General features: G+C 40.9%; 2 protein-coding genes across 6 annotated transcripts in view; one reads left to right on the top strand and one right to left on the bottom strand.

The window, feature by feature from the left end:
* The first annotated feature begins 2,770 nt into the window (after positions 1 to 2,770).
* Positions 2,771 to 12,826, top strand: smad4a (SMAD family member 4a). Of its 3 annotated transcripts, none has more exons than XM_036595929.1 (12): positions 2,771 to 3,116; positions 5,272 to 5,562; positions 6,049 to 6,223; positions 6,322 to 6,351; positions 6,942 to 7,151; positions 7,356 to 7,481; positions 7,749 to 7,856; positions 7,946 to 7,996; positions 9,141 to 9,324; positions 9,404 to 9,572; positions 9,661 to 9,799; positions 10,266 to 12,826. In XM_036595929.1, exons 2-12 carry the CDS (start codon positions 5,323 to 5,325, stop codon positions 10,475 to 10,477), a joined length of 1,644 nt encoding a protein of 547 aa, XP_036451822.1. In that variant the 5' UTR covers positions 2,771 to 3,116; positions 5,272 to 5,322; the 3' UTR covers positions 10,478 to 12,826. The 3 variants fall into 3 exon arrangements, with proteins under 3 accessions (XP_036451822.1, XP_036451821.1, XP_036451823.1); XM_036595928.1 differs by having other exon boundaries at positions 5,208 to 5,562; XM_036595930.1 differs by lacking the exon at positions 7,356 to 7,481 and having other exon boundaries at positions 5,208 to 5,562.
* Positions 12,561 to 27,249, bottom strand: part of rfx3 (regulatory factor X, 3 (influences HLA class II expression)) — a 34,923-nt gene continuing 20,234 nt past the window's right edge. For all 3 annotated transcript variants that reach the window (XM_036595927.1, XM_036595925.1, XM_036595926.1), the window contains 10 exons: positions 26,474 to 26,595; positions 26,278 to 26,393; positions 25,378 to 25,493; positions 25,130 to 25,284; positions 23,685 to 23,782; positions 23,125 to 23,274; positions 22,511 to 22,719; positions 22,091 to 22,244; positions 21,542 to 21,584; positions 12,561 to 18,832 (listed from right to left, as the gene is read on the bottom strand). In XM_036595927.1, coding sequence (XP_036451820.1) covers positions 18,561 to 18,832; positions 21,542 to 21,584; positions 22,091 to 22,244; positions 22,511 to 22,719; positions 23,125 to 23,274; positions 23,685 to 23,782; positions 25,130 to 25,284; positions 25,378 to 25,493; positions 26,278 to 26,393; positions 26,474 to 26,595 — 1,435 coding nt within the window. In that variant the 3' untranslated portion in view covers positions 12,561 to 18,560. The remainder of the gene's footprint in view (positions 18,833 to 21,541; positions 21,585 to 22,090; positions 22,245 to 22,510; positions 22,720 to 23,124; positions 23,275 to 23,684; positions 23,783 to 25,129; positions 25,285 to 25,377; positions 25,494 to 26,277; positions 26,394 to 26,473; positions 26,596 to 27,249) is intronic.

Below are 27,249 nucleotides of genomic sequence, written 5' to 3'. Positions count from 1 at the left end.
CTCTTGAATTAGGCATTTAATAATGTGTTATAGTAAGGCTGACCCAATGTTCTGACCCCTTCTTTTCACTGAATGTGGATATGAGCGCTGATGGTTGGCATATGTAAAATATAGGCCTGCCTATCAAATCAAATGGCGAATAAAGACCTCTCTTTCTTCGTCTAATAGCTAGCTATCATGAATTTTACAATCCAAGCCTTTTCAGCCTTTTCTTGCTGCTTTAAGGCCACTAAATGTTTGGCATTCTGAAGCCTCCATGATATGTTGCATCAACAAAATAAACCCTTTGAATTTTTAGAAGGGTTTACGCTTCTAAATTGATTCTGCAGAAATAAACACAAACACAAGATGTGTAGTGTTCTGCTGTTAGAAAGTTTTTCTATTCCTGTTCATGAAAATACGGAAGCTCTGCTGAATCCAGACATCATTGTGAAACTCAAGACGGCTGGAATCAACTTTAAACCTGTATTTTTAGATGATGGTAAGTTATCTTCAAAGCTTCTGTTCTTTCATAGAATTACCTAAACACTCAGATCTTAATAATTGCCACAAAACACACGAGAATGTTACATTTCATGTTATGAAACCAAGCACTGTTTTTAGTTCTCCACATACCACTGGTTTAACAATGGTTAATGGTGGTTAATTTCTTTAGTTTGGAGAAGTGCAGAGTTTCAGAGATCGTATGGTCTGCACATAAGCCTTTGCACACTGTGACAAGGCAAGGTATGTAAAGCGCCCATGGACATGAAGGTGGAGTGCCTGGAAATGCAGGCAAAACGAGTACGTCAAGATCAGCACATCCTACAGTCTTTCCAGTAGCGCAAAAAATAAAATGGACTCCCACATATGAAATCAATTTAATTTGCTAATTTGTTTACTTGCTATTGTTATGTCTCAAGCAAGATGATGCACTCACCCATTAGCATCTAATGTCAAACTAAATGTTTACATAAGACTAGTTTTGAGATTTAAAAGTAATAAACAATGAATATATCATGTTGCAGGTTGTGAAGGATCCGTTTGAAAACGTTTAGCACGGATAAGATGCATTGTGAATAAAAGGAAAATAAACAGATATAGTTTGTGTAGATTTTGGCCCACAACTGGGCCATGGGACCCACTGCCATTGCCCCTCCAGTAGTTACCACTGACTCCTTTTCATTTAAGACCACACGGGTACCATCTAGTGGCCATCAATCGCCTTACCGCTTGTTTTTGGAAGCATTCCAATCTGCACTCTTGTTTTCTAACATCCTAGTGTGCAGAATTCTGGCTCTGTCCATATCGTCGAATATTGATTTTAGGGGGCCCAGTTATTGCGGGCCCCTGTATGCCAACGTGATCCAAACCAATTTGGATTTCAGGTTGACTGAACCTGTTGGTGGCCAGGTTTTTCCTTCAACTTCGTATCTTTGAAGTTAATTTGTAATTATCTATTAAGTACAATTATAAAAGCAAACGGTATTTTTGAAAAAAGTGTTCTTACATATTTTCTTAACCTCTGAACATCCTCACACTTGCCATGCGTGAGTCTGTCCTAGGGTATTATAAAATTTATTTCTTTAATGTTTATTTATTTATTCAATTCTATTCAGGTTCCTGGACACCATCTCTGATTGTGTCCGTTCATCTTTTTGCTCTTCCTCTTTTTTCTCCAACTGTTCCAAGCATTGTCTTTTCCAAGGAAAATAATGTATAAATTAATAGAGCTTCAGTTTCATATGTTTGTGCTTCAAGTATGACAAAATATAACTGTTAAAACCAAACAAAACAGGATTTTTTTATATTGTGTATTTCATCCACCATCACTTCTCATTCTTGTTTGCTATTGCTGTTCTAGATGCTGAGCAGACTAAACTGAATGACTGGTTAATGCAAATAATGTTTAATCCAAATTCAAAATGTGTCTCACGTTGTTTACGTCAACCTGTAAAAAAGAAACATGACATTGATAAACTCCATTACAAATAACTGAGCCTATTTATAGCAGCATTTAGGAATATTCTTAATAACTCCAGCATTTTTTCAAAGATTCTGCATAATTTAATGCTTGAGATGTAAAGAAAGTCATTCAGAGTGGTTTGGTGTAAAATGCTATGTTACAGAGAAACTTATTGATACAGAATTGTTCACAGTGGTGGTGATGGGAACCAGACGTCCAACTGTAAAAGCTCCCTCGCAGGAAAGTTTTACATGAAATGGTAAAGAATACTTAGCCGGATGTCTGAGACATTGTTTTTTATGATAGTTTTTGGTTCTAAAACGTATTTTTAAAATCCATTCATGGTGGAAAGGAACATGCATTGTGAGGCAACATTTTCCCCAAAGAAAACGTAATTTTTCAGATTTGCCACTATTTTACCATCACTAACGTTACATATAACAACTCAGAAGACATGTGTAGGTTCACTGGTAGTTTTGGATAGCAAATAAAATGACTATATTTGTGTTGTAGACATGGCAACCCCTGGTTCCTCTCAGCACCACTGTAAAGAAATGAGTCTCAACAATGAACCATTTCACACCAAACCACTCTGAATGACTCTGTCTCTGACATTTCAGCAATTTAATTAAACAGAATTTTTGAAAAATCGATGGGATTCTCCGTAGTAAGTTTTTTTTTCATTAAAAAAGCGGAATCCAGTGTCAGAATTCCAGAAGTAGTGTTCTAGAGTAGGGTTCTAGGGTTAGGGCACAAGTACTCGGATTGGGTCGCAGCCCGTTTCTTCTTTTCTGTCTGCGCAGGCGTTGTTCGCCATATCGCTACGAAATCAGGGCAGCTGCTGCAGGGCGTTAAGATGGTGCCTCCGGACCGAGGCTCCGCTGTTTATTTTTGTTGGAAGCAACGCTCGTATTCGCTTTTGCGTTGAACTTTGTTTTTCTGTGATTTTCTACGCGTTTCGGTGGTTCTGTTGCACGAATGTAATTGATGTCCCCTTATATTTCCGCGGCTCCAACAGCGAACAACTCGCTGAACAGCTACTCGGGCTGAAGTTTGAGCGGCGCGTTTGCTGCCCTGCTCTGAACTGAGCAGACTGGCTCTGCCTGGCTAGCGAGGCTGGAGTCCTAGCTGGCTGGTTCGCTCGTTACTCAAACAACAACGAGCTGTCAAGGTAATTAAGTTTCCATATTTTAAGATATTTTATTCCCTTCACATATTTGAGACAAATAGCTTATAACAGCTACATAACGGAGTCCACAGAGTTTGTGTAATCCGGAGCTAAGCTAAGGCTAAGATAGATAAGCTAGACGTTAGCCCGCAGCTGCGTTACCTAACTGTAGTCTTCACTGTCATTCTATAACTTTATTATCAGCACCGAGTGTCTAAGCCGTTTATCCAACTTTTAACTTGTTTTTAAACAGCATTTAAAACCGACTATATTATGTTCATGCCTGCCGGTTTAGTGTGGAAAAGGCAAGCAGGCTAAGTAGCTAATGACGTTAGCTAACGTTGCTACCATACACAAGCTAACCCTATACTTTATACTTTCTAGCGAAATAAGAAGCAGAAAGTCGACTTGTGCGTTGGATATGAGAGGAAAGCCGTAAGATTAAATAAATTCGGAGATATTTTATATGCATTTGTCCGTTTTAACGTTACCTTCTAGTTCAGCTCTTCAGTCTCCGTAGCTTCCTCTTAGCTGAGGTTACGGTCCTGTCCGAATTTGACAGCGTCCGACTCGACGATACCGGCGAACAAATGATGCTTCAAAACTTAGTTTTTTTGTAGTTCTTAAAGTCGTATGTTGTGTTAAAATGTGTCAAAACTTTGTTTTCTGAGGTAAATGTACCTTTTTTGTCTCTTTTACAAAGTTTAACCTGCACTGTCAGTGTCCTCTTTTACCTCCACGCACCTTTAAACCTGTCGGTTTAACGAAACAGTGAACTTTACAGTGTACAGTAATATTTTACAGTGCCTGTAATTTGGGTTAGAAGTGCGAAACGAGGTGCGTTTGACTTAATTTAGAAAGGATAAGCTATTTTTTTCACGAGTTTTACACACTGCTTTCCACGAACTTATGAATATTAACCAAAAAATATATAAATATAATATATTGATTAATATATAGTGTTATGCCAAAGTATCATGAAGTATGAAGGTGCTGGGTGGATCTTAATAACAGCGTGCTTGTTTTAAGTCTTTTTTGATTTCTGGTTGACCTTCGTGAAAGTCCCTGGTCATATTAAGTGTGATTCATCATGTCTTATGATATTAAGAGACCCAATTCTGTAAGCAGGGCTGCGATTATCAGATATCGCTGTTTTAGAATATTCTATAAAAATAAGAAAAGCTCAAGATACGTTTTACTTGAAACTGAATAGAAAATCTTTTTCTTTTTACTCTTATTGTTTCTTTCAACATCAGCAATAATATTATTTTACACCAATTATAAATTCTCTATATCTTATAATACTTGTATCAATAAAACCATGAAAATACCATAAAGAAAGGAAAAAACATCACTGGTAAGTGAGTGGACTAGGACAGCAGCATCTTTTTAACCTTCATCTTCCAAAAAACAAAAGTGTATATGTATATTGTGTGTTAAACGTTTGGAGTATTTGAGTAATATATTGAATAAATGTTATATTGACTATTTTTTCCTACTGCATCCTCCCTGAAAAGTGGTCTTAGTTATGACTGACTTAGCAATTAAGACCACCTTATTTAAGACCTGTTGGTGCACAGCTAGCTAGCAGTCTTTCATTTATTCTCGGTAATAAAGCAACTTGGTATTAAATCAACTTACAGAATGCCACCTGAAGTTAAGACAGATACTGTCGTTTCAGATTGCAAGAGTCTCGCACACTGTGTCAAATCACATTGTCCAAGTAGTTAAGTGCAAAGCTGGGAACTGCATGCTGTGACTGACAAACTTCGACATTTGATGTGTATAGGTTTGTGGAAGACTTGTCGGTTATTCAGTTGGCTTTTCCATTCTTAAATTCATTGAATATTATTGAATAAATGTTGCAGCTCTAACTGAAGAGATTGTTGCTCGACTCGGAAACGTCATGTTTCACCTCCTCTTCCCACCATCCCCACTTATAACCGAGCAACAATGCTCAGCTAGCACAGAGACCCTTCCTGATATTGTGGTTCTCTTGGAAATATGTCGCAGTGTGGAAGGAAAATGTGTTATGATGTCTGATTCCCGTTGACTTTTAGGTTTTGCTGACTTAAACTCTGTTAATTTTTTCAGGCTACAGAGTGAGGAGTCACTGTCTGGACATTACACTGATGCTTTCTTCTGCCTGAACATCTAGTGAAACAGTTTTGAAGAGCCACGAAGGCGGAGACAACAGAGTTTGGTCAACATGTCGATCACAAACACGCCGACCAGTAATGACGCTTGCCTGAGCATCGTGCACAGTCTGATGTGTCACAGGCAGGGTGGGGAGAGCGAGACCTTCGCTAAGCGGGCCATCGAGAGTCTGGTGAAAAAGCTGAAGGAGAAGAAGGACGAGCTTGACTCGCTCATCACCGCCATCACTACCAATGGAGCTCATCCCAGCAAGTGTGTCACAATCCAGCGCACCCTGGATGGTCGACTGCAGGTGAGGAGGAGTGGCCCACGACAAGCACAACAGAGTATATCAGAGCTATGATCACTGAAGTTTACTATGGAGGCAGAATAATTGACCCGTCAGTCTACAAATGCATTCTTTTATGGCAGCTTTTGTGAAGTTGGACAGCAAAAATCCCATTCAACCTAATGAGGAGCTGTATTGCACAACTCAGTTTTTATCATAATGTCTAAATTTAGGTTGTTATTAATTTTAAACGATATATATTTTGTATGTGTGATGTGACATGGAGAGGAGAGATTGGATGCGGTTTCTTTTGTTGTATATTCAAGCCAATGATACCATTGTGGCAAATTAGGTAACATTTCTAACCAGCCCATAAAAGCTTCCCTCTTCCCTTGTTTATCTCAGTCTGTCTGTGTTCTTTCTCATAATTCTTCTCCTAAATTTACTTTCTTCATTTGTTGCTCTGAAGTTTTGGTTACAAGTTCTCTCCTCCAACTCGGTTGTTTCCAGGTGGCGGGACGCAAAGGTTTTCCTCATGTGATCTATGCGCGACTGTGGCGATGGCCAGACCTCCACAAAAACGAGCTCAAGCATGTCAAATACTGCCAGTTTGCCTTTGACCTGAAGTGTGACAGCGTTTGTGTGAACCCTTACCACTATGAGCGAGTGGTCTCAGCAGGCATAGGTCAGTTAAAGACTTCAGCTTATAACCATGTTTAACCATTTATAACCATGTGTCATTTTTTGTTCATTCAAGCTAATGTTCCTTTTTTTTCTTCGCAGACCTGTCTGGACTTACACTGTCGGGTTCTGGTGAGTTTTTTTCATCTAATTGGGTGCCTTACATAGATTTTTATAGAAATACATAAAAATACAGAGACTATTGCAGTGTGTTTAAATAAATAAATAAATAACTGAAAAATAGTTTTTATTTAATGCAACATTTACAAACAACTATTTAAGAAGAAACAGGAGGAGTAAAAGAAGGCAGTTTTTTCAGGATGCATGCAGCTGTTCATTGTTCCTGAAATACTGATAATAGAGGGTGATTTGGCAAAGTGTAATACTTTTGTGATACTTTACGATACACGATATGTTACGATACATATTTTTCTGATATCTGATCATTTGGAAAAGACAAAGTGGTGCCACATTCACAAAATACTATCAAAGACTGTAATTAATGATTTATATTCAACATTTCACACACTGTGCTTCACCAAATCCAATTATGCAGAACTAATTGTGCTCTCATTGTTATCAAACATGCAGTCGTTTGTTTAAGTATTACATATACATAATATGCTCAGAAAAGCATGTAGTTACATGTTGTGATGTAAGTTATCTCAGTAACTAACTATTATATGTTGCCATACTACCCATGCCTAATTTCACCACTCCAGGTTCATCTGGCCTCATGGTCAAAGACGAGTACGACTATGATTGTCCTTCATCCTTACCCAGTTCTGAGGGCCACATCCAGACTATCCAGCACCCTCCCTCTAGACCTGTGGCACAGGAGGCCTTCAGCACACCTTCCCTGCTTCCTCCAGGAGACGGCAGCAGCTCAGCCTCCACTTCTGCCTTCTCAAGTATTGCAGTGGGATCTACAAGTGAGACTTAATTACCAACATTTCTCACGTAGGCTGTCATTTTGCTCCATTATTAGTCTACTTTTCATCATGTCATGAATGTTCAGGCCATGCTGAAAAGCTTTCTCATTAGGAGAGGTGGTGTAATGTGTTAATGGTTTGTGTGTGTCTGTGTATGTGTTTGTGTGCATTCCCACACCCACCCTTTCCCTGCTCTTTCCTCAGCTCATTCCAATAGTCTTCTCACAGGGAGCCATAGCAGTGAGGGTCTGCTACAGATTGCTTCAGGGACAGGGCAGGGAACACAGCAGAATGGCTTCCCCCCTGGCCAGACCTCCACTTACCACCACAGTAAGCTTCTGTCGGACCCAGTGTCCCTGCACCGCGTGGCCTTGCTGTCAGAACCAGAAAGCTTTTCAGCATTTCCTAGACCAGCCTTGCTTACTTATCTCCATTTCTCTGCAGTTCATTATGTACACACCCTTCCTTGTCTTTTCATCATACATTCTTTTTGAGATTGAGTTGCCATTCGTTGACACAGTAAACACACAAATGCTGGATGATTTTTTTTGCCTCGGTTTGCTCAAGGCCTGCATTTACTTTACTTGCGTCTCTTAGATGCCACTTCCACCTGGACAAGGAACAGCAATTTCACACCCAATGTGCCTCACCCTCAAAATGGCCATATCCAGCACCATCCACCCATGCACCATCCAGGACACTACTGTGAGTCTGTCTCTCTGATAGCTTATGGCGAATGAGTCCTATCCCAAATCTGTTTATTTATCAGTTCTTTTTCCTTTCTCCTCCCTCAGGGCCTGTTCACAATGAAATTGCATTTCAGCCACCTATTTCCAACCACCCGGGTAAGTCTTATTCTTCGAGTTTTTTTTTCTTTTCAGAAAGAGCTGTTTGCTGCGTAGTTCAGCAAGTGTGAGTTTGAAGTGGAGGAATCCAGGTAGCTAACATTACTGCTAAAACGTAAAATTTCTTGTCTGTATTTATTAGCCTCTATGTTAGTGGCTGTACGAGCAGTCATATTTCATCACTGTGTTGCAGTTCCCATGGTTGTGTTATGTTAAGCTAAGTATTATAGTGAGAGAACGCTGATGGTTTGCTTACTTTATCTATTTAAAAGTTAACTTTCTGCATAACATGAATAAAACTCAGCTGAACAATATGCTTAGCAAAGGCTTTTCAGACTCGTGTGTGGAGTCACATCGTTTATTATTCGGCCAAACCAGCTTATGTTACCAACGGTGAGAGTAATGAAAATGAAATGAAAATGTAGGTCTGATTGGCTCAGTCCCTGATGTTGTCACGTCCCTTACTTGTAGTACGGCACATGGCTTATGTCATATACCGGATACTATATACTACAGTATACAGTGTATATACTGATGCAGTATGCAGTACATAGTAAGCTGTTTCGAACACAGCCATTCAACTGCTTTCAACTCCTTTTCAAGGATAAATGGACTGGAGTGGATGTGGAAAGTTGAAACTATGAATTAAAACAGACCTGCCAACCTCAGAGAAGTGTTTAATGTTAAAAATGTTAGCCTAATTGCGTAAGCCTACGTTAGCCTAGTTACATAATTTGCAAGCTAGCTTGCTTGTTCACCAGGCATTTAAGTTGGCGAAGTAATGTTAAATTATATTGTTTATTAAACGTGGCTTTTCACAGTACTGTATTCTAAATTATTATTGCAGCCAAACCCGTAACCATAATGAGCAGATCATGGCAGGATGAAAAAAAGCGAGTGCACGTCCCGCAGAAATAGCATTACCTAGAAAGTTACTGGGAGGTGTGTGTGTTTGCATGAGTGAGGAGGACACTCACAGACAGAGGGAGACCTGTTGAACAACCGAACTTAATATGGTGGTGAATGGGAAGGTGACTGTATGCTAAGCGAAGTTTTGTTTTGTTATAAGCGTTATTTTCCCAAGGTTGGCAGGTCTGAGCATTGTTTATTAAGCCTATATTTTCATATGTGTGTGTTTCACCAGCTCCTGAGTACTGGTGCTCCATTGCCTATTTTGAAATGGACGTACAGGTCGGGGAGACTTTTAAGGTTCCCTCAAACTGCCCCATCGTGACTGTGGATGGGTATGTGGACCCGTCAGGCGGAGACCGCTTTTGCCTGGGCCAGCTGAGTAACGTGCACAGAACTGAAGCCATTGAGAGAGCAAGGTATAATTTTCTTCTATCATTTTGAATTGCGTTAAAATAACGGACTGCGCATTCACTGCTTGTTCTAATCGGCTCACAGATTGCACATTGGGAAGGGTGTCCAGCTGGAGTGCAAAGGTGAAGGTGATGTGTGGGTGCGCTGCCTGAGTGACCACGCCGTTTTCGTACAGAGCTACTATTTGGACAGAGAGGCCGGGCGCGCTCCTGGAGATGCTGTTCACAAGATCTACCCGAGTGCGTATATCAAGGTGAGCCTGATTTTTGCTCCTTGGGTTGTTTTGGTTTCAGTACACTCTGTTCTACTGCATGTCTCATCTGCTCATTGGTCCGCGGCAGGTGTTTGACCTGCGACAGTGCCACCGGCAGATGCAGCAGCAGGCAGCCACAGCTCAAGCAGCGGCTGCGGCCCAGGCGGCAGCGGTGGCCGGAAACATCCCTGGACCTGGATCTGTAGGGGGGATCGCACCCGCAATCAGTGAGTACAGCCCTCTCTCATCTCCGCAGTTTACAGCTTTGATCTCTGCTGTGAACTGTGAGGCAGGAGGCAAGTTATCTTGCAAAAAAATATTGTGTGCAAATTGGAAGTCATAACTCATCTATACCATGACATGTTTTTGAATGAAACACAAGATCAGTGAGGGTCTCTGAGTTAGCTGAGCTTTTTGCTTAGTGATTGGTGGGTGGTGGAGATGCAACATGATATTATTTGTCAGTATTATTATCACGTTATTAAAATTCAGTTTTATTTATTTATTTATTTTCTTAATGGTGTTACATGATGACTCATGCTTAATTCGACCATTGACGTAAACTAACAGGTCAGTTTTTATTTCAATTTCACTTTAACATTTTGAAATGTTTGGTGATGGAAAATCACTCTTGGCAAGTAGGTCGTGCTGATGCATCCATGACGCATGACAGTCTGTTAAACTCGTCTCCAGGTTTATCTGCAGCTGCTGGCATTGGTGTGGATGACCTGCGCAGGCTGTGCATCTTGCGGATGAGCTTTGTGAAGGGCTGGGGTCCGGACTACCCCAGGCAGAGTATTAAGGAGACGCCATGCTGGATCGAGATCCACCTCCATCGGGCCCTGCAGCTGCTGGACGAGGTGCTGCACACCATGCCCATAGCTGACCCCCAGCCCCTGGACTGAGAGCTTTTCACTTGTACCCCCTTTCTTTAGGACCTTGAGGCACTGAAGTCGATTTCCACGCCCCCATTTCTTTCTTTTTTTCATTTTTTGAAGTGCAGCCAGACAACCTAATGCCGTTGAACTGTGTGAGCCAGTGCGGATGAGCCCCTGGTGTAGACAGTGGGGTGAATTTGTTGTACTAGCCAACCTCTATCCCTGTGTTGAAAACAAGTCGAGGTGCAGGAACTCGACACGACTTTCCTAAAGTAAACACAATTTTTAATGGGACAAGCGTGGAAAGCTGCTGCAGGATTTCATTGAAACATCAAGTTGCAGTTTTGTTTTCTATTTGAGGCACCCATACTATTACTTTTTGCATCTTCTAAGTACACAAGCCCTCCCACAGTGGTGGCATATACCATGCACTGGGGGAAGGACCTAAAGCGATGCAACAAATGAGGAGCAACTGAGCAGAGAATTCTGAGCATTGTGTGATTAAATGGTTTCAGCTCCTCACATGCAGCTGTTGTGGTTATAGCAAGATCCTCTATGATGTGATTTCTTTATATGGACTAATGTATCTTGGCAAAATTCATGGACACCGTGTCTTTGAACAAAGCTGTTCAGGGACACGATGTAGGCTTGTTACCGGAGGAGTATCACTGCTTTACAAGGTGACGTTTCATGAATTATTAATGACTTACTGGTCCACCATAAAGTTGCTGACCTGCGTATTAATGTGGTCATTTAAGCTGGAACTAGGTCGTTCTTGGTCGCCAACTAAAGCCTCCTGCGCTTTCATACAACAGCCAGGGATGTTAACCCATTTTGGTCAGAATCAAGCAGTCCTTCGGTTTATCTGACAATTCATGTAGCAGTTACTGTTTTTCCCCCTGTGGCAGTAGAATTGGGGCAGTTATTTTATTTAATCCCCAGTATTTGCTACAAGATGTGTGCATTGATTAACTGTATTAGGTCAGTTTCATTGGAGGGCCTGTAATCTAAACCCCTCTTGTTCTGTAAGATATACAGCGGTTAAGGTAGGTAGGATGTGTCCAGCTTCAGTTGAATGGGCAATAAGAATATTCCCTTTTTTCCTTTTAGCTGAATGCCATGATTGCTTACTATAGCACTTTATTGATAGATCCCCCCTTTACATCTTCTTGACACAATCGCCCATCTGTCCATCTCGCCCCATACATCCATCAGCAAAACTGGGCTGTACCTTCAATGAATTAAGAGGGAATTCCATAGATAAATATTTTTTCAAAAATCTTGGCATGATTAAATCTTTAGGATTCAAGTCTTTTCCACCATTCTGTCAACTTGGTCAGGACTGTTCAGTGGTGGTAATAGGAACCAGACGTCAAAGCGCTTAATGCTTCTAAAAGAGCTGTCACACAAAATGGTTAGGAGTATGTTGTCTGATACCTGAGACATTGTTTTATAACAATATGAGCTATGAGAAGCTTTTGGCCTGAATTATATATTTTTTGTCTGTTTATGGCAAAGGGCTACATGCAGGATGTTCAAAGCCACAGCAGTACTCAAATAAACTCTGACGTGTTCATTGGTTATTTTTGACAGCAGATAAAATGACCTCTGGGTCCTATAACCACTACATTTGACATCTCAGTGATGAAAAATCAGTGTAATTCCTGTTTTAATTCAAGCTCCACTGACAGGACATTAAAACCATGCTAGGGTGCATCCACGGCCATCACTGAACACTGACAGGATATTTTTATTATTCTTTTTTTTTTTAAGATATCCATACTGTCATTCATGTCTAAATACATGTTAAAAGGGCTCGTGATGTTTTCTTAGCCTCAAACAAACTCGACTCTTACTCGGCCTTGAGGAAAGTAAGACTCGAGATACCTCACTGTGGGGAAACAATCCTAATTTCATAACTTTGGTTTCTCATTTTAATTCCCAGTGCAGGATATCCAGGTCCAACAGTGAATAATGTAATAAATTCCAATAATGTTTTGATTAGAAATGAACTGGAAACCAGGTATGTTTCTGTGAGAAAACTGAAAGCCATATGAAATTATAGAGAAGAGGATAATGTCAGTATTACATGGAGCTTATATGTGGTGGGTTTTGCTTTAAGTACAGATTGAGGTATCGAGTGGAGGGTAAAAGAGTTTAGACAATCCTATCATGGCCTGTCTTAGAGGGGCTTATTTAGATATCGTTTCCTTTTGCTACTTTTACTATAAGCAGCCTGATAAAGTCCTATATCTATTTGTACGGAAAGAAGTAGGATTACAGTTAAAATAGGAAAACAGACGTTTGTGACAGCATTTGCTCTTTCAGGTAGAACTTCAGTTTTATCAATTAATTGAAATATATTTGAAAGTAGAACGTTGTTTTGTGGTTCTTATCTGTACTTGTCACTTGTTCACATTTCACGACTGAAGGATTTTCACATTCCTCAGAATTCAGAAGATTCCTGCTTCTGAAACAGAACGAGCCTGACCCGGGAATGCCAGTGAATCCAAGACTCTGTAGGCCAGTTTGACAGTGATTAAGTCTAGTATTGGCCTGCAAAGCATTTGGAAAGGAGGTTCTCTATGGAAAGGAGATTTTCATCCAGGACTAGGCTTAATCCAACCCTCTAACACCAGTTTACACTGAGGTTTAATTTTGAAAAGCTGTACACAATTTTTTTTCAACAAGAAAAAAGTTTATTAATTGAAAGACAGCCACAAGTAAGTAAACAACACTAATAAGCTAGCCTGAGCTCAAGTCTGAAATATTCAGAAAAAACAAACTACATGTGTCTTGGATATTTCCTCTATTTTCCTCATAACGACACACTAAATGTTAATATATGCCTTTATAAATATAAAAGTTCCCCAGTTTTGTTATCCTTCATGTAAAATACACAATACAAATCACTCTACACATATTGGTTAGCTCTTACCAATTTTTCAGAGAATATAATTTACTAAGAGATAAATTGAAACAACACACGAAAAAGGAGAAGGGAAAAAAAATACATACTGTATGTATATGTAAAGTACAATACATTGTCCGAAAAGAGAAAGAGGGGAAAAGAATCACCATGTACACTTTCAAAAACATATCAGTCATTAAACCGGTCAACGAAAGGGAGAGTAAATAAATAACCTTCCATTTTATTTCAATATTTACAACTAAGACTGCTTTTTTTTACCCCCCCTCAGAGTGTTGAGTCGCTAGGGAGTACCACAATGCTTGTGCTTGCATTAGGACACGCTACAGCAGGCCACGACTCACTAAGTAAACCGTCAAATGGCACTTAAAATATTCCGAAAAGCATTTAAAAAAGGAAGAAAAGAAAAAAAAAAGCACATCACTCCACGAACAATAGAAAGGGGGGGAAAGGATGTCATGATTATGATAGTGCAGTGTTCTTATTGGTGAAATTCCAATACAGCTCTACTTACATCACTGTTTCCTACGCAAGAGATCCATCCATATAAGACTCCCCACATTTATCAGTCGCCACGATGGAGAGATGGAGCGGTTACACCCCTAAACGTGTACATGTGCATATCTGTGGTCGGTGCGAGTCATAGGGGTTACGTAGAGGACAGCAGGGACACCTGAACCACGGCTAAGAGTAGACCTTACTTAGACTGGCCAGCTGAAACTCGACCGCTGTCCGCCTTGCGAAGACGGCCAAACCGGTGAGCTTCCTCCGGTCCTGGAGGTCTTAGTGAAATCAAAAGGCACTGAAGTCTTTTGTCAGTGAAGCTGCCTTGCTAGGAGAGCCTTCCCTCTCCTGTTTGCAGTAGCTCAGGGGTTTGATATGTTCGGTCACGTTTTCTCTGCCTTCACTGCTTCGCCCTGATGCGCACCATACTTTGGTGACAAAACGGATCATTTTTAGGGTTCAGGTTGCAGCAAGGCCAACTTCAGTGGAGTGGGACATAAAAAAATAGGGCACGCCAGCTCAGGTCTCAGGAATAAACAGTGAACATATGTTCAAATTAAATTATCAGGCATTTTGTCGTCATCATCATTTTGGCAAAAAAAAAAAGGAGGGGACAGCAACAGGCAAGCAGATTGGAATGAATACGCAAAATCGTTATTTACTGTGGCACAGTCCGAAAAGAAATAGAAAAAGGAAATTCATGATATTCTAGCAGCACAATAAAAAAAGGCATGCAAGACCAAAAGCACTTTAATTTAAAACTAACTAATAGCATAGAGCTGTTCTCACTCCAGGCACAAGAGGATACAACAAAACATGACAAATCCATAGCGAGAAACTAAACTAAAAACATGGTTAACTTTACACAGGGAGGTGGGGCTAAATATTAGATCAGTTACAGAACCTCTAAGCATATTCAGCAAATTGTGCCACATTCAGCGGCTAACGGCTCATAACTATGAAAAAAAGTGACCTAATTTGCAAACTGTAGTCCAATAAATGGTGATTAGGTTCCAGAAAGCAGGGTTTTTGAGGACCTTCAGGAAAATTTTTAAAAATAAGCCGATCAGGCAGACAAATTACACTTGAAATTCAGTGCCGTAAACAGTGTCCATGGAAAAAACACAAAAGAAGAAGAAGAAGAAACAGCATCCATGGGCAGCTACCCAAGTCAGATAAAACAATAAAAAATAACTAAATGTCAGTAGTGAAGACAAAACGGATCCAGTTCGTCTGGTTTTCCAGTGTTTTTGTTTTCCCCATTACATGACGGCAATCAATAACAAGTACAAATCAAGTACCAAAAAAAGGAGTTCATGTAGTCAGCACCTATTACCAGGGAGCAACTAGACACCAGACTGAGATCCTCTTTTTAAATGCATGTCGCTGGTGCTCTCGGGTGAAAGGGAGCCATTTGTTTTGCAAAATCATTGGTCCAAATCACCCAATTTCGTGTCTTCTCCCAATGATACAGACTGACCTCCCCCTCCCCTTTCACAGTCAATTAACGGATCAACCGATCGACAAAAGAAGCTACAAAAGCAACACCACCAGCTCAGCTATTCCACACTAAAAGAAACATATGAACTGATTCACCCTCATATATATTTATATCAATATATATATATATATTTATCTTTATCATAGCAAATAGCAACTTTTGGTCCTATACATATATCCAGTGTCTAACAAAAGGAATGGATAGGATGTGAGTGTGGACAGAATTAGTGTGATTGGATGAGACCAGCACAATGTAACACATCAGAACTGCAGGGCTTTTGCATCCAAGGGCTGGCACCACTGGTGTGAGGTAGGGTGACGTTTACACAAACAATCTATCAACAAAAACACGACTAAGCCCAATTCCAGCCCTCATGTGCGTGCATACATACGCACAACATACACACAGACACACACACACACACACACACACACACACACACAAACCTTCCCCTAACCACAGAAGGCGAAGGAGGGAGCAGGCCTTGAGCAGTGTAAGTAGTAAGTAAGACGTGTCGTACCACAATAAGAACCTTTGCGGTAGGGCTGGCTCGAATCATTCGAATATTCCTCCGTCACGCTGGTATTCGCATCATTTACTATCCAGAAGCTTCGTCTTTTGTTGAACACTTTAGACCCTGTAAAGAATTTCTAGAACATTCTTGTGGATGCCTGATAATGTAGCGTTAGAGGTAATTCATCATTGGATTAGATCATAACACCAGTGAAAATGGCAGTTTGACATGATATTAGGGTATTTAAAAAGTCATACCCAGATAACGTTAAAGGCTAAACACCGCCACCCTCCCTCTACGACTTTGCAGTGTCACCCCTTTTCCTGCCAAGCAAGCTAAGTCAGTAGAAGATATTAAAAAAACGCCAAATAACGTTTAAACACGTTAATTTGTCTGGCTAGTTTTCACTGTTGAACGTGCCGAAGCTGAGAGAGGGAGACAAACAGGGGCAGCAGGGTAGCTAACAGGTTATGAAGGACTGTAACATTACATATATGAGAATCCAGTAACTCAGAGTATTCTCTGAGTTTAAATCAGCACTGTCATATTTTTTTTTTTGTTATAACTGAAAGAAGCAGCGTTTGTGTGGAGAAAGAAGAAAACAATAAAATACGATGTCCGTGTGTCTCTGCGAGTTGCACTGTAAAGCCTGAAGTAATCATTTAAAAGTCAGGGGTACCGGGACGGATTTGCTAGGGGTTTTTTAGACCACGTCATACATCTTTATGTATGAACGTCACACACGCAGGCTTAAAAAGAACGTCCGACTCAACGTTTAGGTCTCAAATGCAAAATAAGCATTATACTGATAAAGGTATGTTGACTATAGTATCCTAGTAGTTCTCTTTGAATACTCCACATCCGCTTGAAGCACAACCGACGTTACAAAACACCCGCTGCATACAATTACATATTTCCAAATCCCCAAATCTTACATAAATGTTGCTTTAACAAGATTTATGTTCATCTATCAAAGTTGTTTTACTCGTGATGGAATCTGAACTTTGAAATTGGCTAGATAGCTGATTCAGTAACCCTAATCTAGCTAACATTAACCTAGCTATGAAAACAAATCTCTAAACAAAGATTTTAAAACATTTAATTCTATGTCATCGTTGCTATCCAGGTAAGCAAAAATCCAGTTGGACTGTCTGATTCTCTGACATGATGTGTACGACATCTATCGTAAAAAGGGATCTGTAACGATTTGGAATTTTTTGATTTAAACAGATTTCAAATTATGGTTAGTTATGAACTGTAAATCTTATTGGGCCTCATTCACCAACCATTCTTTAGAAGAAACTTCTTTTTAAAACCCACCTGCACAGTTTTCATGAACATTCTGTCTCACCAGTGTTTTCTTATTTGGGATTTGTTCTTAGGTAAGAACAGAATCTACACATACACAAGAGCACAAAGGTGCGAACAGTTCTGCAGTTTGAGAACATGTCATTAATCTGACGTAGACTTTTTCTTAGAACCTTTCTCAAGAACAAGTTTATGAAAAAACTAGGAAAGATATTGGTGAATGAGGCCCAGTGTTTTTACTGGGAATGTGTAATAGTAAACACCAACGAGAATTTGAAGCCTGGAAAACGTTCGAGCCAGCCCTACTTAGTGGATAAACTGCACTCCTGAATCATCAGTGCTGTACCTTCTCACATTGATGACCAACCACAAATCCAGCCACAAGTCCAATTACAGAGATCTAGCAATGACCATACACCGGTAAGTGAGCAACCGGAACCAAAAAAAGAAAAAAGAAAAAAAAAAAGAACTGCCTCCCTGTCAGTATGACAAAATGAAAAGCTGTTAAGGCACTATGATGAACCCGAGGTACATTAAATCCCTGACATTCGCTCTGTTTTACAACACGGCACAGGTGGGAGAGGAAACAAAGCTTTACAAACGGCCCGGAACAGCCAGTCGCCACTCATTTTTGGTCCAATCTGGAAAAATAAATCACTACAAATTATTTTTACTATCACAACAAGCACTGTATATGTAGTGTACATATCGAATCCTCTCCAAAGAGCTACCAAGCGACTAATTCCACAAACAGAAGGCAAAGGGGCAAGGTACAGTCTGATGAATAAGCAAGCTTAAGAAGTTCAGAAGTTCAGTAGCCTGCCTGAGGTTATAGCAGCACAGTATACAGCAAGGTTTCCCACTGCAACACAAAGCCACGTAGAAAATCGTAAACAATGACCAGTAGTACGAATAAATAGAAAAAAGTGACAAGACACAAAGTCAAAAATAAACTTCTAGAATCATTTTCGTTTTCCTTGTGGAGCTAGTGGCTTGGATTTGAGCTCTTGGTCATCAAAAATAGTTAAAAACTCGCCATTTTCTATCAGCACCAACTTCTCTTTCAAGGGTTGCTCCGAGTTGGATAAGCTGATCACACAAACTAAGTTCATATAGCAGACAGGACTCGAGCTGCAGCTATGCATTTTGCAACTAAGCCATTAGGTGTAGTGTTATCATACGTGTGATTCAACCTTGCTGAGCACAAGAGAATGCCTTAAACATCGACAGATAAAGATGAGAGGGAGAAAGTGGACATAACGGAACTTGAAAGAGTGCACTGTGTGCAGGGAGAGGGGAAAATGAGTCATGAGACAGCGAAGCAGAAAGAGTGAGTAGCTCTGTCTTGGCCTCTTCACACAGAGGCGTATGCGTTCCCAGCACCGCTGCAGTGGCGGATGGTGCTGGGTCCGGTGGGCGAGCTGAGGATGTGGTCGGCATGGGCGGCTGAAGTGAGCTGAATCGAGCCCGGCTGCACGACTCCCACCACGGCGCTGCTGCCGTCCTCCATGGCCCCCACCTGCAGCACCTGAATCACCTCCGTCTCGTTTTTCTCCTGCTTAGTCAGCAGCTCCTCCGACTCCTCCATCTCCTCGTCCAGGTCGCTGCCCATCTCGCTCACCTCGTCTGGAACGAACAATTCTCACTTTTTAGGTTTTCAGATCATCACAGTCATTTCAGGTGTGCAATACAAGTTTTTCAAAACTGTTGATACTTTTTTTTTTTATTATTATGGAGGACGGTGTTCATATTTGAAGACAGACACACAATTTTTTTCAAATTGGCTATTTTAAAAATCTGCATTTCCTTTGACCATGGTGTAGAGGTTTCCTGAGGCACCCCCTGATGGTCAAATGTGTTGAACATGACCACAGTGAAAATCCATAAACAAGTAAATGTTAGAAGAAATATTCAAGATTCTGCACCATTTCTAGGTCAGTGTTTAAATTTAGTTAAGGACCATGTTAAAGCCTTTATACAAAAGGGTCAGATTTGTTTTTGAGTCGTGTCTCTTCCACTGAAGCTCGTGTTCAGACGACTCTCAGGTTGATTTGATCTACTCATCAGAGGCTTTTGTACAAACTTGTGGAGTCCATGCCAGCTCACGCGCCTGCTGTCATTAAAGCAAAAGTGGAAATAAATAAAAAAACAAAAAACAAAATTAAGAAATTAAGTGCCAAAGTTACAGACTACCATCTAAGCGTTCGTCAAGACTACTGACATTGAAATGACAAGGGTGATCGTGTTTGTGATTGGAATGTGTTTGGATCTAGCTTTCCCTGGACCAGGGGTGCACAACTCCGGACCTGGAGGGCTGGCGTCCAGCACAGTTTGGCAGTTTCTCTACTCAAACACATCCGCTAAACCTGACAATTAAGAAATGAGTATAATCAGGTGTGTTTAAGCAGGTAAATCACCAAACTGTGCTGGATGCCGGCCCTCCAGGGCCGAAGCTGTGCACCCCTGCCCTAGACAGTCAAGCACGCACTGTGATCGGACCTGTGTGTCTGTAAAAGCAATGCCACCAGCTTGGCTACATTAACGGTCTTCCATCGCATCAGCTCCACCCACAACTTTTAATATCTTTCCTGTCTCTCTTGTTAAAGTTATTTTTAGGTGTTTTCACTGGGGCTGGGCAATTCAACAATATTTATCACTACTGTGAAAATGATATCACAGTGTGCTTTTCTGAGCATATTGTGGATACTGTCAGTACTTAGACACCTCCCAAGTGCATGCTGATTACAAACAGAGCATTATTAGTTTGTTTAATTAGGTTTAGTGCAGCTCAGAATGTGAAGTGCTGAATAAAAATCATTGTATTCACAGTTTTTGATAGTATTTTTCAAATGTGGCACTTCTATATTTCAACCTTACAAATATCACATATTCTCTCATGTTTGGCATATTGCCCACCTCTAGCGTCCAAGTATATTCAAACGTAGGCTTACAAAAAGTCGAAAAGCCATTTGCCGCTTATGGAGAACAGTATATAACTGGCTGTGTTTACATGCAAAGATTTTTGCCAATCTGATTGAATACATTCCGATTACAGATTAAGACGTACATGTTTATATGCTCACTGTACTCAACAATCTGATCTCCGTTTACATGAACACTATGAGTAATCAGGTCCAAAGTTATGCGCATGCGTAGAGAACCACGTAGCGTAGACGTTACCATGACAGCCAACATCACGTGAGTCCAGTCAGAGTGAGATGAGCAGCAGTGAGCAGTGCTTGTGCTTTTAATTGCTTTAAAATGATGTCAGACTCAGGAAAACGTCCTTCACATGTCCTTATTAAAGAAGGCCGAGAGGAAGACGTTGTGTTCTGAGACACATAAGCTGGACGTCCGTCCCACCGCCGTCTTTTAAAAGATCAGAGCATAAACTTCGTCTCCTCTGCAGACCAGTTTCTGCTCCCGCCATGTTGAACGGTATAAACTTTCACTATGACGCGACGAACATGATCAGAACGTACTTAAACCTTCTGATTGGGAATGTAATCAGATACAGGCGTTTACATGACTATTATTCTTCTATTTAATGGATTATTTACAGGATTACCCACCTCATTCAATCGGACAGAAATTGTATTCCGAATGGCCTCAGTTGGACTAGTCTATTCTGATTGAGCTGTATTATTTAGGTATTGTTAGGCTACTTCTGGCTGCGATTTTAATCCATATTTCTTTCTGCTGTGCTTCAGTTTTCCTTTCTTCATTATAGCTTGAAATGCCTGCAACACACTCCATCGCAATCACATTTTAATAAAGCAGCTTGTAGAAGCTATGCCTACTCTGTACCTGCTGCCATACCAGCCTGATTTAAATATTGTTTATAAAAATAAGATCTGATCACTATCTGGATACAGAAGCCACAGTTCAAAAGGGCAAGTGTAAACATGCTGTGTTCTGACTGGATGATGATCCAATCATGGTGGTCAAATGTTAACGCCGAGTGTAAACAGGGCCTAAGATACACTGGGTCAGTTCCCCAGTCCCAGATTAAGGGTAAGGCTAAGGTCAAAACAACTTCCAACAGTGATGGCAATGCAATTTAGTCTAATACTAGGCTTAATCCATGTCTAGAAAACAGAGTGATGTTTAGCCAAAGTAACAGTTTACTGTGAACAACAACTAGTCAGGGTAATGGAATTTCCAGCCTATTAGAGACAGCATCTCACAGTAATAGTACACCAAGAAACCAGAGTCATAAGAACAACAAGAAACAGACACCCACTGGATCCAAACAGCTGAGAAGAATTTAAATTACATGGGAACAGTGGATTCAGATGAAATCACAGCTTGTAAGCCATGTTGTGAAGTGCTCACCTTTATCAATGTTGGCAGGTGACATGGTATTCAGGTCTGCAAACTAGGAAAAAAAAGGCAACACAAGGAAATAATTACCATCAAATCAAACATCACTCTCCACAACATCCCTACTGTGCTGGTCCAAGTCAGCCCTTGTAAGCCCTTTAGACCGTGCCATTTAACAAGCCTCTAATGTTTATAATGGCCTTAGAACCGCAGCACAAATCGCTCTATCCTTTAATGTAAATTCAATAACAATTAGGGCCATGAATGCAGTCGCATAGCAGAACAATCAGAGCACAGAGCAATGGGTAAATGTAAATGGGTAAGAACTGAAAGGCTTACAACAATGCCAATGTGTGATCACCGCATTTTTCTGAGAACCAATAAAACGTTTTCACTAAAGGGAAGAAACAGAAGGCCATTTCATATAAAGAGTGATTTCAAAGCTTCTTAAAAGGCTTTGCTGTTCACGCTGGGCCGCACAAAGGAGAGAGTCCCTGTCGTGCAGGAGAAATGCAGACAGACCACAGAAAGCTATTTCAGCGGAGATGTCCTTATCCTTACCTCTCCCATTACCCCGATGGGCGTCTCTCCTGTTGCCTGGGCAACACGGTGCTCCACCAGGTAGAACATGTACTCGTCGTAGAGTAGGCGGATCAGGTGGAAGGAGCCGAAGCTGGCGGCACTGCGCAGGGTCAAGTCTCTGATCACCATTGAGCTGCAAGTTCACAGGATGAGAAACATACACACAGTTACGCTGCTGGACAAAAGCTTGATATTCCATATATGTATATATGTATACTGTGTGTACAGATTTTAAGAATTTTGGATAATTTTAAGCTTAAAGCTGTTAATGTGTTTGAAACTGTTACTGAAGTGTAAAGTGAAGCTATTCTGAAGAATTAAAGACATTTTTGTCTGCAAATGCTGGAAAAAGAAAATAGAAAACATAAAAGAGGAAAACTAGCTGGTGCTGAGATTCACCTGTAAAAGGACCACTTGAGCAGGAACTGGCGGGCAGCTTTAGGGAAGGTGGGCTGGGCCTCGTAGGGCTTGAGGACTTGGCAGACCACATTATCCAACCAGGCGGCCCACTGCTCCAAGGAGCTCTGCTGCTGCAGTGTGGCCTTGAAGTCCTGCTCCAGCCGCTGGACCATACCCTCTTCACACTGGCACACCCACGAGGCTTGCTCCTGTACAGCGAAAAGTGGGCACAAAGATCAGTACCACCACAGCCCCCCCAACAACGTCCCTGTAAACCTAAGCTAGAGCAGGCTTTCTTAACCAGTGGAACATGCAGCACCCTCTAGTGGCCAGCAAAAACATCAGCAAAAAAAATAATTCATGTGTTGACAAGGAAATAAACAAATCTTTTCAGATGGTAAATATACAAAAATAAATAGAGAAGTGCTTATAACAATGAGGCTCAACACAGCACGCTAATCAAACATCAGTTTTAGATAATGCAGTCAATGCTGTTGACGGATGCTGCACACTAATTTTTTCAAGTGGGCCTCTACGCACCATAGACAAGAACAGATGAGCCTTAAGTTGGAAATAGGCACCCTGAGCTAGTGAAGGTTTGAATGGGACGAGACCTGCACATTGGCGAAGTCCACACGGTTGAGGTCGCTCAGCATCTGGTTAATCTGGGAGGTGTTCTGCAGAACTGCACGCGCTGCCTGGGCCAGGTGGTTCAGAGACGTGTATCTGCGCAGGGTTTGAGCAAAGGCACTAACAGCGGATACCTGAACAGAACGGTTAAAACAGGGCATTCATGTTAGGAGCGAATGAATATCGTTTAACATACTGATCACTGGCAAATGTTTTTGCCTACCAACAACTACGCTTTTATACACACACACACACACACACACACACACACACACACACACAAAAATAAATCCACAAACACTTTTTCTTCTAGAGAGACCGGCTTCGAAGAAATACACAAAAACATTTCAATCATTCCAAAACGAATGGTAGCAGCAGCATTGTGCAAGTGAGGTCATTATAACTGCTCACAGCTCATATAACAAGAACTCTTTTCAAGGCTAAACGGTTCCAAAAGCGCATAATATGAACTAACTAGAACTTTTTTCAACAATGCCTGAGCACCAAAAACAAAAACAGAGGGTTTATAGCACACTGAGCCAACCTTGGTCTGGATCATCTTCTGGGGAATGGCGCTCATGGCGTTGGTGAGCCAGCCCTCAAGGCTTTTGGCAAAGTTACGGATGGCTTGAGTCAAGGCACCTGGTGGGGACAGAACCAGACAATGTGCTCAGGAGGGAATGTATCAGAGCCAACATTAAAGTGAAAGTTTGGAACTCCAAATGTAGTTGGGCAGTCTTCTGTAGTTTTGCACTGAATCTATGACGCAAATAGTAAGTAATGGAAGCTTATACATAGTTTGAGGCAATTGTATGGTGACTAGGGTATGCAGTTTGCACAACACTTGGTCAAGTACAAACTGTGATTACTTGTTAGCGACACTGGCCTTGTAGCTCCAGTGCAATTCTGAGGCTGGCTTTACACAGTGAAACCTACATGAAACTAAACTGCACTTGAGTTACATAATTTAAAGCATCCTACAACTCTTAAAACGTAGCTGTAACAGTTGCAGGCATCGCAAATTCGTGGAACTAATTTTATGAAACCCCCAACAAAGCATCATGTTATCAAGGTGAACAACAGATGTTCAAATCACTGATTTCACTGGATTAATGCATAAGAAAATGAGACAGAAGACAGTTTATTGGTCGGTTAAAAAGGAAACCCATAGTTTATTGGGCAGTGGAAAAGGAGACCCCCTCCTGACTGACTCATGATTGGTAGGTTTTCATGTGGCCAGTTTTCTGAGCCACAAAAACAAACATGAGCTTCTTGAATTTAACATTTGTGTGACCAGATACTTTAACTAGCCAGATAACACTAACAGCTGTTTAAACGGCTGTTTGCGCCAGCACTTATTCTTATTTAGCTTGCTGTTATCGTGATGTCCGTATTGTCATCCTCTCCAAGTTTACAAGAGCTCAGATTTAGTCCGCGATGAACTTCATGTGCTTCTAGGACAGGGTGAGTGACACTTCGAGTAGGCTTTAACCGTAATGACTACGTCAACATTAATTTTCAAAGGCTCATCATAGACAATACAGATTAAAAATATATAGAAAATGGCAAAGACAGCTAAAAAAACAAAGATGATAAAAAAAAAAAAAGGCTGCAAATATGTAAATTACACCTCATGGATGACTTTATATCAAGAATAATTTGATGTATCAAAAAATATGAGCGTTATGAATATTTGGCTATCTAGTGGAGCAACAAAAAGTGTTGTTTTGTTTGTGTAATTTCCAAGTTGCACAGAAATTATGTTGCAGGCAACTCAAAACCTGCAACTAGTTCCGTGAACGTTTCATCTTTTAAAGCCAGCCCAAAGAAGCGAACTTTGTCCAAAGTTTGTCTTAGCTAATTTACTACATTTGGCTTAAGCGGAAAAACATGCAAATTTGATTTTTAACCCAACTATCCAGTTAGTGTCAATATCAGTCATGCTGGATGTGTTGTAGCTTCCATCTCAGAAACATTAGGTTTACTTACTAGGAATGGGTCTGAGTACATCAGGGATGAGGATCTCCACCAGAGCCTGGTACATCAGGTGATCACAGGCACTCATCCACTTCAGCACGGCCTCACTCCGGCACAGCAGCAGCAGCCTGGCTTGCGGTAGGCGGCTCTCGATCTCACTCACCCCGCTGCACCAGAATAGACCATTAAAAGTTCAAGATTGTTTTCTTTGTCTGGGTATGCAGCACCGGGTTTTGGTTACTAGTAGTAGAGCAACAGACCTGTTTTGCGTGATGGTGGTGCCCTCTACAGAGTTGGAAGGGGAATAGCGCCAGAACGTCTGCCACAGCTTCTCTATCAGGCTAAACTGGAGGTTTACCACCACATCCAAAATGGCCTGCAGGAAAAGCAGTGAGCCAATTGGAAATATACACAACACTCAGGGACAGTTCTCCAGCCACATTATGCCAAGATCAGGATAAAAAGTGATCAAGAAATGTAGGATCCTTTTTAAATTAATTAACATTCACTGACCGATCAGCAAGTCTAGACTCATTACTCATTGTTATAACTTTAAGAAAACAGCATTGTTCCTCTTCTGCAAGCACTGTCCAGTCCAGTCAGCTGAGTTAGTGATATTGCAGCATCAGCGATGTGTTTTGCTTGTAAATATACATCAGGCTCCATGTACTTCGGTGATAAATTCCTGGCATGGCAGTAGCTGGAAATAACTTTGGTTTTATCAAAAGAATCAAAGTAAAACTTGCCATTTAAAAGCTGTATTTATAAGCCATGGAGCCATAGCAACGGCACAAAAAATAATATAATGTATAAAGTTAATGATGCATTAAAAATAAAGAAATTAAATTAGAATAAAACACACACACACACACACACACACACACACACACACACACACACCCAAAATGGAACTAGCACTTAGCACTATTCACCACTAATTCATCTGCATGCAAAGTTTGGCCATCTCTGGCCATATTTTGTTGATTTTCTAAGTGAAAAATGCACATATCCTCAACACACTTCTGCACATTTGAATGCACAGTTACTGCTTATTTGCTGAATTTCTTGCTGCATGATTTTGTGCATAATTAAATGATTAAGATGTAAACAATCTCCCTTTTAAGTGGGATGGCTGTACGGCCAGTGCGAAAAACACTAACCTCGCAGTGTTCTCTGTACAGTGTCTGAAGGGCTTTGATATCCTCCATGCTGACGCCTTCTACTACATGTTCTCCCAGATCAAGCTCTACAAACTCTGGGAGAGCCCTAGAGGCATCTGTGGAATGACAGTAGAGTGGGTTAACATCACTCATTGCTGAAATTCACACATCTATGCAAGAGAGGCTCCAGCCTTACCCAGGAACTGCTGATGGTGCTGGCTCTGTGCAAGGATAGTCTGCTCTGCAGCAATGAGATTGTGCTGGCCGCTGTTGGAATAGTCACCTGAAACTCCATCCATTTTATGCACTGGCTTGAACCTGACAAAATACAAAATCACATGAGGCCATGCCGTCAGGGTCTGTAGGAAGTGGGGAGTATATTCACCCATTTAACATCACATAACGGAAAGTTAACATTCACTAGGCCTGCAGGCCACATTAGTAGCGTACATAGCACGGCTGGCCTAAGCAATATTTTACAGGCTTCAAATACTTGGTGGGGTTTCCAAACAAGTACTTGAATAAACATTCTCAACCCCATTGTTAAAAACAACATTATTCACGTTTCATAATTAATTCCAACTTTAGGTATGTTCATTACTGCAGTTCAAAACATATCCAGTAGGCAGCATGTAGCCCACCAAGTGGTGCTCGATCATCAGGCTTTCTGCACAACCATGCAGCGGGCATTTTTCTTATTGTCTGAAAATTTTAAGCGCTCCGAAACATGACTTCTTAGGTGTTTTTGCTCTTTTAGCTTCCACATCTAAACGAAAAACATTTTATCGCAATTTTTCACATAATATAGTAAAACAACTGTTCTGTCTGTTATTGTAGTTTCGGCTATAATACTGAATACATTTTCGCAGCCTAAACAAGATAAATGGAGGAAGAAATGCATGGTTGCGCATTAAACCTTTTCAGACTTTGTCAAACTCAGTTAAAGGCAGTTAACGCATTTGTTGTTACTGG

The sequence above is a fragment of the Colossoma macropomum genome, unplaced genomic scaffold (assembly GCF_904425465.1).
Source record: "Colossoma macropomum unplaced genomic scaffold, Colossoma_macropomum, whole genome shotgun sequence".
NCBI classification, from domain to species: Eukaryota; Metazoa; Chordata; class Actinopteri; order Characiformes; family Serrasalmidae; genus Colossoma; species Colossoma macropomum.
This window is presented reverse-complemented; position numbering and strand designations above follow the sequence as displayed.

Excerpts from the sequence above, each read along its gene's own strand:
- smad4a (XM_036595929.1), top strand. The coding sequence starts at position 5,323 with ATGTCGATCACAAACACGCCGACCAGTAATGACGCTTGCCTGAGCATC. Across the intron at positions 5,563-6,048 it reads CCCTGGATGGTCGACTGCAG|GTGGCGGGACGCAAAGGTTT; the intron begins GTGAGGAGGAGT and ends GGTTGTTTCCAG. Across the intron at positions 9,573-9,660 it reads ACCCGAGTGCGTATATCAAG|GTGTTTGACCTGCGACAGTG; the intron begins GTGAGCCTGATT and ends GGTCCGCGGCAG.